General features: G+C 35.0%; 1 protein-coding gene across 1 annotated transcript; it reads left to right on the forward strand.

Moving 5' to 3' along the window:
- The first annotated feature begins 6,450 nt into the window (after positions 1-6,450).
- LOC131859879 (putative disease resistance protein RGA4) lies at positions 6,451-8,255 on the forward strand. Its single transcript, XM_059214118.1, has 3 exons — positions 6,451-6,531; positions 6,646-7,066; positions 7,174-8,255. The coding sequence occupies exons 1-3, from the start codon at positions 6,451-6,453 to the stop codon at positions 8,253-8,255; spliced, it is 1,584 nt and encodes a 527-aa protein (XP_059070101.1).
- Positions 8,256-16,042: the final 7,787 nt, after the last annotated feature.

Here is a 16,042-nt window from a genome sequence, read left to right on the forward strand (position 1 = left end):
AGTGAGTCTTCTTTGTAATAACTGCATATTTCTAAAACCTCTAGAACTTGATCTACTTAATTTCAACATAAGTTAAATAAAAGTTGAAAGAATATGAAAAAAAAATTCGTCAAGGGAGCGGTAATGGAGTTGAAGGAGAAACCTATACAAGGGTTAACATGAAAACAACCATTGATTCCTCTTTTTTCTAAACTACAAATTCTAAAATCTATGGAGTGGGTCTGCCCTATTGACTCTATAAAATCCATGAAGTGGGTTATTTTCAATGATAGTGCATATTCTAAAAACCCTATGGCTGAGTCTCCTTTGTAATAATTCCATATTTCAAAAACCTCTACAACTTGATCTACTTAATTTCAACACAAGATACAACAAAAGTTGAAAGAACTTCAAAGAAAAAAATCGGCAAGGCAGTGGTAAGGAAGTTGAAGGAGAAACTTATAGAAGTCTTAACACGAAAACAACCATAGATTCCTCTTTTTTTTCTAAACTACAAATTCTAAAATCTATGAAGCGAGTCTGTCCTATTGAATCTATAAAATCCATGAAGTGGGTCATTTTCAATGATAGTGCATATTCTGAGAACCGTACGAGTGAGTCTCCTTTGTAACAACTCCATATTTCAAAAACCTCTACAATTTGATCTACTTAATTTTAACATAAGACACAATAAAAGTTGAAAGAACATCAAAGAAAGAAATCATCAAGGCAGTGGCAAGGAAGTTGAAGGAGAAACTTATAGAAGTGTTAACATGAAAACAACCATAGATTCCTCTTTTTTTCTAAACTGCAAATTCTAAAATCTATGAAGTGGGTCTGCCATATTGACTCTATTAACTGCATCTTTCAACTTCCTTACCACTGCCTTGACAATTTTTTTCTTTGATATTCTTTCAACTTTTATTGTATCTTATGTTGAAATTAAGTAGATCAAGTTGTAGAGGTTTTTGAAAGATAGGTAATTCTACATTGATAGGTAATTCTAGATTGATAGGCAGCTCTCCAAAGATAGGAAATTCTACATTGACACCACATATTTACAAGAGTTGAGTATAGACTCCATGTTTGCAGATACACTAAAAGTTGAAAGAACATCAAAGAAAGAAATCATCAAGGCAGTGGCAAGGAAGTTGAAGGAAAAACTTATAGAAGTGTTAACATGAAAAACGACCATAGATTCCTCTTTTTTTTTCTAAACTGCAAATTCTAAAATCTATGAAGTGGGTCTGCCCTATTGACTCTATTAACTGCATCTTTCAACTTCCTTACCACTGCCTTGACGATTTTTTTCTTTCATATTCTTTCAACTTTTATTGTATCTTATGTTGAAATTAAGTAGATCAAGTTGTAGAGGTTTTTGAAAGATAGGTAATTCTACATTGATAGGTAATTCTACATTGATACGCAACTCTCCAAAGATAGGTAATTCTACATTGACACCACATATTTGCAAGAGTTGAGCATAGACTCCATGTTTGCAGATGATCAAATGTTTTTGAGCAGAATGTAAATTAATGAAAGATGTTTTGTTTTGCTTGAAAAAATACCATGATTGGGTTCACATGTCAATGTTACTGTGTTATGTACACTGTGCTTCCTTATCCTTATAATGTTTCCATGAATGTTTATATGGCTGTCTTAAAAATATATGCAACCAAATGTTACAATTAGTCTAACACTTAAAAAATAGTAAGATCTATCAGCTAATGTTAATGAAGGGTAGTATGAAAAATCATTGTTTTGTAGATTACATTTATTGAGGCTAATTAATGTTAATTCCATTCTAAAATGATGTGGACAGTTAAGAAAACAAATACGGTCAAATGTGTATGAATAGACAAGGGAGAATGTCGATACATTAAAACTTATTAATGATATTAGCCATCAAGGAAGTCACTGTATCTAGTGCACACACGCCAAATTACATATTATAATATTTGGAAATAACTTTATTTACAATGTGATTTCTGTGAGAGCAGATCTGTTTGAATTGTTGCAGGTGGTGGTAGGCTTCAATCTACTATCTGGAATCTCTAGCATCAGCAAAGCGGCCAGGGGACATACATTCATTCAATGAAAGACCTCTGTCAACCAAGGTCTGAGGAATGGGAAATCCCTTAGTTTTAATGCTCAAGTAGTGATCTATTACCGAGAGTATTCATTGAATATTTCAAATTGTACCCTCTTTGAATGGAAGATAACTCTAAAGAAGACGTCAATAAGAGTTATCTTTGAACCAGTAAATTGACCATAACAACAAAATATGGTAACCCTTGAAACCACCAAGGTTTTGTTTAACTGGCAAAGCCCTAATACTGAAGGGTGAGAAGCTCATTATTAAAATGAATAATGGTAAACCCAGGGCGAAGATAACATTAAAATTTTGTTAATAATCATCCTTTTCAAAATATATATCCAAACTTGTCTCTCAACAAAGAACCCTGTAGTAATGACATCAATCAAAAAATGGAATAAGCATTACTTTTCAAAATATATATGCAAACTTGTTTCCCAACAAAGATCCTTGCAGTAATGACAGCAGTAAAAAAACAAAATAGGCATTTTTCCTTAAAACCTTTAAAAAATTGAAACAGACACTTTTCTGAAGGTCCTTATCCACCTAATAAACAAAGAGTTAAAACTCACAATAGATTGAAAGTATTCATAAAGTCTATGCAAAAGTATTGCTTACTTATACACCTCTCTGATGCTCACCCTGAAGTGCTAGAGGAGTGAAAGAACACAGCTGAAAACACAATGCAACCTCCTTCTCGCATCCAACACTCCACCCCTGATTTTTGACACCTGTTAGCAACCCGCAATTCACAAATTGCATCAAAGAAAACAAAAAAAATACAAAAATCACAAACTTGGCCCAAAAGCAAATAGCGTACAAACCTTGCCACAGAACAACTAATCTACTCCTTGTCGTGACTGCTCCGCTCCAAACAACACCTACCTCCAAAACAAATTCGACCTCTACGAATGGCTCCAGCGGAAAACAGAGGTATTAATGTCCCACCCCCCCCCCGTTAATACAACAATGTTCAATGCACATGAATTAACTTCGCTCATAAACACTTCAAAGACGTGCTGCATACATCTCATGCAAAACATAATACTCTGCTGACATGAACGATGGCCAACACGAATGAATTAACTTTGTCGATAAATACTTGGAAGACGTGAAACCTTGTGAACGGGAACTTGTGTCATTGATCGGAAGGTACTTTTCCCGATGGGCTACCGGAATGTCGTGCCCCCACTAAAAGCCTATCGGCTTAAACATAAGGAATGGCTTTATTTCTCCATGCTGCAACAATTAGAAATATTGGTAGCCCAAATAGGATGTGTGTAATACTTAACTAAGCTAAAAATACTACTTTTGAGCATCCATTTCAGAGCAAGGAGACCCGAATTAGTTTCGAAAAAATCATATTGGTATAATGGCATCTTTCTTTGGGCCCAAATAGTGGAACATGCTTAGATTAGCTCTCTATGCATTCGGTTTACGTTTGGGACCGAGCATAGAATATTAGGAGAAAATGGGAAATGGAACATAGTATAGATGCCACAAAGACAAGAATGCAAGGCATCCATAGAATAATGCTAAAGGAAGAAAGATCAGGGGCATCTTTAGGCCAACATAGCACAACATGCTAAAGATATCTTCGGCAGTAGAAAGAGAAAGAGATCCTCCAAGCACACTTATAAAACCGAGCACTTAGAGAGTGTTTCTGTAAGGTCACTGATTGGAGTTGGTAGGTATGTTGCTCTTTGATACTTTTGTCCTCGATGACAAGAAAATAAAAAAGGGAGAAGTTGTGTTGCCTAAATATCATATTTTGAGGCGAGTTCATTAAGCATGTGGTTATATTCTATTTTTTTAAAAAGCCTTTCTCTCGAGCCAGGCTGGTGACACGGATACATTGAATAACGTTGACTTGGCATTTAATGAACGGTATCTTTGGTTAATATTGAGTTTAATATTTCTACGGACTAGCAGCATATTCTTGGAATACTTTATGTGACCGACATACTAAAAGTTTTTGGAAGCATCGCTTTGTTTCATTTGTTTTGAACAAGTTTTTTGGTCGTTTGAAGTCCATCTCTAACCCTAGACGCCATGAGAGATGCAGTCGCTGTTGTAGCAAAGGAGCTCGAGTTAGTTTGTTTGGTTGGGAAGAATGATGCAAGGGTGGACTTAACAGTGAGCTAAATGGATTTCTGGTTAGTTTCTTTTCAGTTATCAATGAGGTTGCGTATTATAGGTAATATTCTCGTTCAACTGTTTAAAAAGATTTAGGTATTTCGAATTTGGTTTTTCAGCCATGAAAAATGGAAATAATGAAACAGACTTAGCTTTATTTTTGGTTTTCAAATTTGGGAAATTCAAGCATCTTTAGTTTATTTAGATCAATACAGAGTCAATGACATTATCTCTCAGCTTCTCTTTTCATTGCACAGTTAATCGGTTATTTGTTTTCAGTTTGCAAACTCCAGTAAGGGTTTGGTAACCCTATACGAGGGTTATTCTTGAAGACGTTTTTTTTTGGGAAGAGAACAGTTTAAAAACAGAACATGTTGAAATACATCTGTGTAGTGTGAATAAGGGAAAAGACAAAGAGTTTGTTGAAAAAGAAAACAAAGTGCTATGTATAATATCAGATATTTCTGATAGTCGAGGGTTCTAGAGTATTACTCTGTTTTGTTGCAGAGTACATGAGGCTATAATGGTTGAAATTATTTTGTTGTTCAGAGATTGAGCTTTCTCTCTGATAGTGTTTAATTTCTTTAAAAGAATGTTATTATTCTCTATCTGTGATACAAAGACATGAAGAATATTGTTACAAAAAATCATTTAGAGAGAATCATTTGTACAGATTGGTAAAATATACTCGCTCCAATCACCGATGGTTTTGTGACTGCAGAACTAAAAGCAATCATAAAATTACCAGTGACTGTAGCTTGAGTTGGAATGTTTCTATTGGATAAGAAAGAGGGGTTGGTGCTCCTTGAGGCTTTGTGGCTTCTAAATTTTGTGTACTGAGTTGGTGCTCTTTGAAATAATATAAGGAATCTTACCAAGTGGTTTTTCTACCCCAGGAGGGTTTTCCACTCATGAAAATCATTGTGTTATGTGCCTTATCTTGTCTCAGTTTGTCTTACTGGTTTATGCTCTGATACTTCATGTCTTTTTGCTCCTTTATTTCATACTCAGTTTTGTTTGAATTCATGTGATGCAATCTTTGCAAATACTCGTTTAGCTGTTTTATGTTTTTGTAAAAGAATCAAAAACATTTTGTTTTCTGAAAAGCATGAATCAAGTTTTTCATTTGGTCTTATCGTGTAATTCTTGCTTTGTTAATAGTGTTATATCAAGGTGTTAAGTCTCATTTGTTCAGTTTTTCAACTTACATTCATCTGTGCTTATTGTTAAACAAAATTGCCAAGTTGAGAACGGGTCTTGTTAAAATTGTTACACTCTGATTCACCCCCCCCTCTCAGAGTGTCTCCACTTCCAACAAGGTACTCATTATATTTCTTTTGCATTAAGAGTCTGTCTGCCTTTGGAAAATGGATTTCCTTAGTGGATTAGTGGGCGAGGGTATAAAGAGTCTCTTGAAAACAATTCTGAAGGAGATTAAGCACCTAACCAATTTGCCTGACGATGCCGAACGCCTCCGCCAGGAGATAGATCGTGTGAAAGGCATAGTAGATCATATTAACACTGGGTTAAGTGGGCGAGGTCAACAGGCTTTGCCAGTTGTGAGGAATTGGCTCAACAGAGAAGAACAAATTGTCAAATTTGCTGAAGAGGTGTTTCTCCAGTACGAACAAAGCAAGCACCGTCGCTTGTGTTGGTGTTGCCCTCACTGTCTCCTTGTCCCGCAGACCAGTCGAGAAATCTGTAATTATCTAGCGGAGATAGATGATCTTCTGAAGATGAGAGATTCAGATTTTCCCAAGAATGAGGAGCTTGGAGCGCTTCCGGGGACGCTGGTGCAGCCCACGGAGAATGAGTTGGTTGGCAAAGTTGTTCACGAGAAACCGTCGGAGCTGGAAAGGTGGCTGCTGAAAGATGACTCTGTTCGTGTCGTTGGCGTCTATGGAATGCCCGGCATGGGAAAGACGTCCCTGCTCAAACAATTCAACAACAATAAAAAGGTAGTCAATTTCTTTAAGCTTGTCATTTGGGTTACTGTGTCCAGAGAGTCCGACATATCTGCTCTTCAGAGGCGCATTTTTTAGAGAATTAAGTTGCCTGGGGGATCCAATTTGAGCATTGACGAAGCCGCAGGGAAGTTGCATTCTGTTTTCAAGGAGAAGCGACCGCTCCTTATTTTGGACGACGTGTGGACAAAAATAGATGTTTCCAAACATCTATTTCTCTGTCTGAGAAAGAAATAAAAGTTGTACCCACTTCCAGGGATAAAGAGGTGCCAGAGCATGAAAGCAGACAAGACGATTAAAATGAAGCGTCTTTCCGACGAAGAAGGGTGGGAGCTTTTCAGCAGAGAAGCCTTAAGGGTCGACACAGATCAGACTATATATAGCTAGATAGAGCCCCTTGCCAAAGGCATTGCAAACGAGTGTAAAGAACATCCCCTGGCAATTAAGATGCTTGCTCGGACAATGTCGTAGCTTCGCGACAGTACGTCGTCTCAATGGGCATACATTCTGAATCAGCTAAAGGCTATTGATCCCCTGTTTTATCGAATTCATGAAGCGATTCTGATGGAGTTATTCAAGTCGCTGAAGTACAGCTACGATGCTCTGAAAGCATATGAGCTCAGGCTTTGTTTCCTGTACTTGGCCGCTTACAGAGAAGAGGAGGAAATCGACGCGGATCAATTGATACAAGTGTGGTTAGCAGAGGGACTGGTGAAAAGTAGAGAGGAGGGTCGTTACAGTTTTCTAAAGGTTTTGGAGGACCGATGTTTGGTTGAGATTGTGGCAAAAGAGGATAACTGCCTTGATATTTGGAAACTAAAAATCCACGATGTGCTCAAAGATATGACGGTACACATCGCAGAGGTAGACCAGAATACTTTGTTCCATGCAGGTGAGAGGTTAAAAGAGTTCCCAACGTCCGCAAGTGCAACATCGGTGAGGATATCACTGATGCATAACTATATCAGACTTCTGCCTGGAACTTTTGATTACACGAAGTTAGTGGCTCTGTTGTTGAGGTGGTTCCAGAGGGGTTTTTGGAGAAGCTGAATATGTTGAAGGTGTTTGATCTCAGCAACACGCCCATCACATTCTTGCCGAAGTCCATTCACCAACTAAAGCATCTCCTCTATCTGTTGCTTTACAATACACAGGCAAAGGTAATCCCTGACCAAACATTTGACCTGAGTAGAATGCATTTGTTAGATCTTTCTTTCTCCCCTCTGATCAAGAGTATTCCATCCATGATAAAGAAGCTGAAATGCCTCCAAATTCTTCAGCTAACCTACTGTTATGATTTGGAGTTCGTTTCATGCGACATATCACAACTCACTAGGTTGGAAGAGCTTGACATGTGGAACACGTTGTTTGCATTTTCATGGGAGCTGACAGATGGAAGAGAATTAAAGGAGGCTTCTTTGCAAGATGTATGCAAACTCCTTCGTCTCAAGCGTTTACGTCTAACCCTAAAATCTCTAGTTGAGGAGGAAATGGTGGGGAGTGTAGTGGAGATTCATGAACTTTGGCTACTTTGGATGCCCGAAGTCCGTCAAACACATCTACCCAGTGACATGCGGGCCATGCAAAAATTGGAGAGGGTCCACCCGTATGGCTGTGACATTGAACCAACCACTGATTTATTCTCAGAATTACGAAATCTCAAGTACTTGAAGCTGAACTCTTCTCAAATACTGCTCACTCTTTCCGGATTAGGCTTAGGCAGATTATCCAATTTGAAGAAAATAGTGATTGAGGAATACCTTCAGCTCAAGGACTTGGGAGAAGAATTTGGGAGAAGAGGCTGCTTTCCAAGGCTGTGCAAGCTCAAACTGTGGATGTTACCTTCTCTAGAGAGTCTGTGTAGTTCTATCAGAGAAGGGAGTCTCCTCATGCTGCAGAATTTGGTTATATTCCGTTGTATGAACGTTAAAGTGCTGCCATCAGGTCTTTATTATCTCAAGTCTCTAGGACAGATCAGAGGAGATAAAGAATGGTGGAATGAAATTAACTGGGAAGATGAAGAAATGAAGAAGCATCTTCATGCTAAGTACGTGGAAATCCCTGATAATAATAATGTTTAACCTACAAACTTCTCTGTCTTCTCATAAGTAGATCGTACGAAATTATTGCTTGTAGTACAATAGGCTTTTGTATTTTCCAAGATATTGCTTGTGTGTAATTATGTAATAAAAAATAAGAGTATATAATTATAACACCCTGCTGTACAAGGACTGCTATATTATTTTAAGCATAAGGGTATTTTTTTATTGTGTAAATTTAATTATTTAATTAATTATATGATAGCAAGTTTAATTTTTTTATCAAAAGGAGGTGCAATGGTTAGGTGTATGCACAAAGTTGTGGTACCAAAAAGGTGCCACACTTCAAAACAAAATTTAAATTGTCATAAGGCGTGTGCATTATATGACCTTTTCAAACCATAAAAAAACACAAGTTTTCATTATGGATGCATTCTGCACTCCCAAACTTGCGTTCTGGCGATTTGGGGTGCCATTTTCTTGTGCTCACCCTTTGTTATCTTAATAATATGTTATTGAAAATTTTAACGACACTTGTATTTAGTTTAATTTATATTGTGATGCCTACAAGAGGGGCTTGTCACTCCAGATCATGAACGTACACCTGTTGTGGATGAACATCATGATTATTTGTATGCGGTAAGTGACTATATTATTATATGCCATTCTAAAATTCAATTTTTGTATATGCTAACATCATTCTTTTCATTGTATCAGGTGGAGTTACAAAAAAGCCTGGAGAGGAGGTTGAGTGGGCGTACTCAAAAGACACCTGCATCATATACATCTCCATCCCCCCAACAGGCAAAGATATCTCGTGATCTGTTTCCTTCCCCTATAGGGAAATGAATACAATAGGGTCCTATGTTGTATGCCTATATGGCAATTTTGAACATATATTTTGTATTACAAATATGTGACATTCTATGTCCATATGGCTTTTGACAAGATCCTATTTGACTTTATTGGATATCATGTTGTATGCCTATATGGCAATTTCGAACATATGTTATGTATTACAAATACGTGACATTCTATGTCCATATGGCTTTTGGTAAGCTCCTATTTGACTTTATTAGATACCATGTTGTATGCCTATATGGCAATTTTGAACATATGTTTTGTATTATGAATATGTGACATTCTATGTCCATATGGCTTTTGGAAAGCTCCTATTTGACTTTATTGGATATCATGTTGTATGCCTTTATAGCAATTTTGAACATATCTTTTGTTTTATGAATACATGACATTCTATGTCCATATGGCTTTTGGCAAGCCTATTTGTCTATTAGATATATTTGATACTTTTATCAGTATACAATGTTGTATGGATTTGTAGTTTTTTGGTTAATGAAAAACATTTATCATGGTTATCCATAATTGCAATACAAATGATTAAATGAATAATTGCACAAAGTTTATTGTTAATTAAACTTTGAACCTAAATATGTGTTTGTAATCCAAGACACAAGCTTATAGGGATCAACACAAATTCAATAGTTCTAGTCGAAATAAGACTATAAAAGGGAAACATGGAAAGAACCAAAATGAGACAATGTAAGACACCATTGTACCAATACCCATTCTAAAAGAATTGCATAGCCCATACACTTCTATTCATCTAATGCATACCCTAATAGAGCTACTTTAAATGACTCCCAACAATTAATAATACTTAAGAGTATTTAGGTTTATTAATCTAATGCATAGCCTAATATAGTGTCATAGCACGACCCCGTAGGATCAGATGACTCATTCATATGTCTCACGGGCGTCAAGAAATGCATTGCCGAAGTTTGACAACTTTTTGCGCTTTGAGCACTTAAATGGGATGGTTGGTAGGGTGTGGCCCGCATTGATCGAACGAGTTGGAGAGAAAAAATAAGGCATTCCTAGAGTAAACTCGGCCACCCTGATGCGTACAAGGTGACGGTTCGGTGCTACGACGAGCGGATTGAAAGATGGGGCATTGTGCAACTTTTCATTGAACTCATCTCACGCTTTTTGTCGCAACCGAGAAAGTGTCACCCCGAGCAATTGGATCTGAGTCTTTCGAAATCGAGAGAGGCTTGTGTAGAGTATCATAACACAAGCTCGTAGGATCAGACGACTCATTCTTATTCTTCACGGGCGCCGAGAAAAAAGATGTCGAATATTGACAACTTTGAGCAACTTGAGCACTTAAGTGATTTCGTTGCTAGGGTGTGGCCCGCATCGATCGGACGAGTTGGAGAGAAAAACAAAGGCATTCCTAGTGTACAACTGACCACCCCGATGCGTGCGAGCTGATGGTTCGGTGCCACAGTGAGCGGATTAAAAGATGGGGCATTGTGCAACATTTCATTGAACTCATCTGACACTTTTTGTCGCAATCGAGAAAGTGTCACCACGAGAAATTGGATCCAAGTATATCTAAATAGAGAGAGGCTTTTTTAGAGTGCCATAACACGACCTTGTAGGATCAAATGAGTTGTTCTTATGATTAATGGGCATCGAGAAACGTGATGCCGAATATTGACAACTTTGAGCAACTTGAGCACTTAAGCAATTTCGCTGCTAGGGTGTGGCCCACATCGATCAGACAAGGTTGAGAGAAAAACAAAGGCATTCCTAGCGTACAAATTAAGATAGCAAATGCATACATATTTTAAGGTACACATTTAGATAGATAGATCCCAACCATACCATGGTTCAAAACAATATGAAAATTCATTTGTGGCATGTAGGAATGAACCATATAAGATTATAAGATTTAATAGACTCTTAGCACATTATCAAATCAAAAGTATTAATTTATAGCTAATATTGAACATATTCAACTAGATGTAATAAAAAAATTCTTAAATCTATATTTCATTTTTGCAATCTTAAATTAAAATAAAATGAAAAACTAATTGTTAATTTAAGAAAGAAAAATCTTGGATTATCATAGACATGCTTACATGATTTTCCCTTTCCCCTATAATTTCTTATATAACCTTTTCATTGAAAGCCGTATATTAAAATAAATAAATATTTAGCAAAATCTACCAAAAATGAGCAACGTAAAATATATTCTATATCATTTGGGAATGATAAAATAATTCAGTTTCTATTCCATATGTTGGGGGACCATCGTTAAAAAAAAAATTCAATTGTTATTCATTTGACAAATATAAATAATAAAATGTATTGTGTTGTCGTTGTAGTATAGTGATGAGTATTCCCGCCTATCACGAGGGTGACCCAGGTTCGATCCTCAGCAACAGTATAAATACCTATTTCCTCGGTTTTATTAGTGAGCCCGCTGTGAACCTATTCTGCATTTACAAAATTTCAAATGGCCGTTTTAAGGGATCTTAGTAAAATATAAGTTGGGAGGTGGAAAAAACATAAGAGTAACAAAAATGTTTGAGGTATAACTTTCATTAGCAATACTAATATAAGTTGGGAGGTGTAAAAAACATAAGAGTAACAAACAAAAATGTTTGAGGTACGGATATTTTATATGTATGATTGTATAACTAAAATATGGATATTTTATATTTATTTACAAGCATAGCATAATAAATTTATATCTTTTATTAGAAATACTAAAATATGAATATTTTATATATACAATTAAGTGTTTTTTTACGTTTTAAAATTTTATTTGAAAAGTAATTGAGTTCTTCTTATTTGTTAATTTTTTAAGTTAGAAAAGAATGGGTAAAGGATCTTAAAGAAAGTCAAATATATGTATTTTTAAAAGTAGAGTCAAAATTCAAAGGTATAGTTTATAAAGCATTACATCCAGCATAAACATTTCAATATGAAGACAAGGTGATACCAGATACCATAATTTTTGTAATAGCACTAGTCACAAGGTCCAAAATTTATATATGAGTGCCCTTGTGAAAGTGCTTAAGAGATAATGTGAGGGGTTTCATTTTAAAAATAGAAGACAAGCCAACACTAGAATGTTAAAATATTGTTATAATACTAGTCATAAGGTCCAATCTTGATAGTACGAATGCCCTTGTGAAAGTGCCAAAGAGATCCAATGCTAGGCATTTCTATCAAAGATAAACTAGAAGCATTACTAATATGAGACCACCAGATAGTGTGGTCATTGAAAAAATAATCTAAAACTATCTCTACCCCCCTTGAACACCTCAAAGGTATTTCAAATACTTTGCAATAAAAAATAGCAGGCCTCTTTGTGTTTCCAACTCAAGACGGAAGCCACTTAGAACAAGATTTTGGAAGAATTAAGTACCAATTTCTACATTTACATGAGAAGGATGTTCGTTGTTCCGGGCAACTTAAGAAATGCTTTAACTTAAAATATGACTAGGAACTAGAAATATCACAATAACTAAAAATAATTGGCTCTTGATCTATATTAATATTAGTCAAAAAAAAATTCATTGTATTCAAATTTTGTTTGTAATGTAAAAAATTAAGATTTTTAAAATCTTTATTCATATATATAATCTTCTTTATTAGTTTTAACTCTTTTTTATAAGGGCATTTAGAACTATCATAGACTATCTTATTCCAATTAGATTTTTCAAAATTTAAGAAGTTGTAGCTCCAAAATCAATTGATAATACTTCTCATATTATTTCATTATTTGTCATAATATCAAAGAGTGAAAATTCAACATATATCATTGTAACGTAGAACATTGCATACTCATATCATTTCATGTTATGTTTTGGACTTGCTTTAGTGACCATTCCCTAGCATGTTTTAGGGATCATTTTAGCCTTAGCCTTAGTATTTTTGTTTTCAAAAATATACAAAATTTCTTAATTAGACTCTAGCTACTCTCACAAACTTGAGAATGTGTGTTATATTTTGAGTAATTTCTCTAAGACACGAGCATGACACATATATATCCATGTGAAGTTCTAGCATCCCACTTTTAATTTTTTTTTGAAATATTGGTTTCCCACTCAACTACCTCCTACAAGTAATTATTATAACTCTCACCTATCAAAAAAACACCTTTAACATCCAAATCTGACCCTTCAACTTCTGAGGAATCCATTTGAAAACCAAACTTTTGATTTGGTTGTCCATTCTTCATTAACAACAAGAAGAATTATTTTGCTATCTTCTCTCTTGGTTGCACACTCCATTGTTGGGGCTTTCTCAAGGAAAAGTATTGATACATCAGATTGACATCTCTATGCTCTCACTCTTTTCTTTATTACTTGCTTGGTAAAGTTGTTAAGCAATCTTGTTTTCTTCTTTTGATAATGGTACAAGCTTTTTTCTATATCATTTCTCTAAATCCTCTTTGGAAAATATTTTGGTTCGTACTACTATCTTTTATCCAGTATCATACACACGCTAGTTTATCGATCCTTATACATCTAGGATTTAATAATCATATATAGTTTGATTTTAATTTGTTCTTATTCTTAGATGCATTATGGCCAAGGGCACAATTTATTTCAATCTCCATTTTCTGTATGACTATTCATGGAGGTTGAAGGACTAAACTAGGGGCTTGACCATTCTTGCTAAGCTCCCAAGCAATCCCAACCATATTTTTACTTTGTGTTCTAGATACAAGTGTTTGGAAGCCTACAACAAGATGGACATTTCATTTTTCCTCTTCTTTTCTTTTGTCATTTTATTCTTTCATTTTTTCTATTTAGTTTACATTTATTTCTATATCATTTGGTCTCCCTTAGATTATTGCTTCTATGTCCTTGTTTTGTATTCAAAATTTAAAACTTTTATAGATTTGATAGCAATGTACTAGAATAGAATGTAAGGACTATTTCCATTTTTTATGTCTAGTTTGTCATTTAAATACTTAGAACTATTTTTTGGTGTCAAATTCCATTCTTCCTACAATTTCCATTTTTGCATCTATTTTGTCATTTAAATACTTTTATTTTTTGAAATTTACAAACTTTTGTTATGATTCTTTCTAATTCTCTCGTCATTTCATCTAATGCTATCTAAATTAAGTGTAATTATTTCCATCACTCCCTTAGAATGGGATTTTTATATACCTTAATATTTGGGTTTGTGAATGATGTGACCTATATAACTTAAACCTTTGTGCCTAGATGTCTAAATATTGTAATCACTAGAGGTAGAAAAATACCCTATTTATGGGCGGATTTGAAGAACTTAAACTTGAATATACCTTGTTGCCTTATGATGTGGGAATAAATCATGCACATAGGGTGGTTTAACAAATATGCAATTAACACCCTTATGAGGCACCTTGATGTAAAACAAGCAGATTCACTTTGGATAAAGTAACTTATGATGTCAATTTTCTTTGTTAACATGCAATGGATGTGAATTGCAATAGGATAAACATGTTTTGAACAGATCCTTAGAAATATGACTCCTAGAAATTGAATAAGTAAACTAATATGTGTAACCTAGATAATGGAAGATGATGTGTTGTATCGATATGCTTTGGATGTCCAACATTAACTTAAAATAATTAAGGAATGTGTAAAGTAGAACCTGTAAACACCTACTTGAGATTGAAGGAAAATGAAATAAAAATGCTAAGATAAGTACCATATGGAGGTAATAGTTGTTACGATAGTAGGTTGATTTTAGTATTGCATCTTCCAAGTAGACAATACAAGATTTAGAATAATTTAGAAGAATTGTTGGGAATGTTATGTCCTTATCTTTGTATCCTAGTCATGCGACTTCCAAGAGTAAGTCAAACACTAGGGGGAAGGATGTAGAGCCCCTCCCTGATCAAGCTCTGGTTAACCTAGTTTGACCATGGCCGACCTTATTAATAGTTTGCATGGATGATTGGTACACTATGTAAAGGTGTTATGATTGAATAGGATGGGCTATATGTTAGATGAATAAATTAGTAAATGTTGACCCCTTTGGGGGATAATTAGATTTATTTTGCTTGTGTATCATTTATATGTTAGGGGTTTGGGGTCCTATCCCAAACCCATCATAAGAATGCCTTTCATTTCTGTCGTGGACTTATCTTTTAACATAGAACCTTGATACATCATGGTCATGAGACCCTTTTTGGCATAGGATCCTCATGAGACTAGTGGATAAGATGTAATTTCATAGTATGATTGATTTCAGTACTTAGATTGATGATCTTGTTATTCATTGTGCATGCCTAACTAGCGATTGTTTTATATGATTTCATTGGTGTGGCAAATGAGTATATGGCCGCATGAGAATTATTGGGAAAAGTAATTGAACCATGTTATAGAATCATTTTACCTTGCAGTGCACATTTTGATGCATTGTGGATTTTGATTCTATATGATCCAGTGATTGGATAACATTGATATGGTGTATGTCATCTATTTCTGAAATTGCAGTATTTCATTATGATGTTAGAAAACATGGATGCATGCCTTACAAATGATTGAATTTCATGATGATTATGATGATGCCATTTAGTAAATTGCTTTATGTGAATTCTTTTGGATAATTTATAATTTGATTGTTATGATGTAAATTGTATGCAAGTGTTTGATTTGTACTCTTTTCATATATTAATAATTACATGTGATTATTTGAGATTACTAGTGTGCAAGTGAGATGTGTAGGAAAACTAATCCATGTGACCATGGAAACTATTTAGAGAATCAAGCTAAGCCTATGTGTGTTTGTGAAGCCAAGGGTTGTCTATTTGGAGATACAACACCTTGTTTGTAATGTGTTTTATTTGTAAATGTGAATGCTTGAATGTGTGTTTAATTTGTATTTGTTAAATTTGTTAATTCCAAAAAGGGACCTACCATGTGTAATAAAGTATTGTGTATTTTTATGGTGTCACTTCACACTTGTGTTGTGAAGTGAGTTGGCAATGGCATGTCCCTTGGAGAAAATTT

Source organism: Cryptomeria japonica, chromosome 2, assembly GCF_030272615.1.
Source record: "Cryptomeria japonica chromosome 2, Sugi_1.0, whole genome shotgun sequence".
NCBI lineage: Eukaryota > Viridiplantae > Streptophyta > Pinopsida > Cupressales > Cupressaceae > Cryptomeria > Cryptomeria japonica.

What these genes read in the sequence shown, in the direction of transcription:
- LOC131859879 (XM_059214118.1), top strand. Translation starts at nt 6,451, where the DNA reads ATGAAAGCAGACAAGACGATTAAAATGAAGCGTCTTTCCGACGAAGAA. An exon ending in TCAGCAGAGAAGCCTTAAGG is followed by an intron (nt 6,532 to 6,645) that starts GTCGACACAGAT and finishes ACAATGTCGTAG; the next exon opens with CTTCGCGACAGTACGTCGTC. An exon ending in GAATACTTTGTTCCATGCAG is followed by an intron (nt 7,067 to 7,173) that starts GTGAGAGGTTAA and finishes GATTACACGAAG; the next exon opens with TTAGTGGCTCTGTTGTTGAG.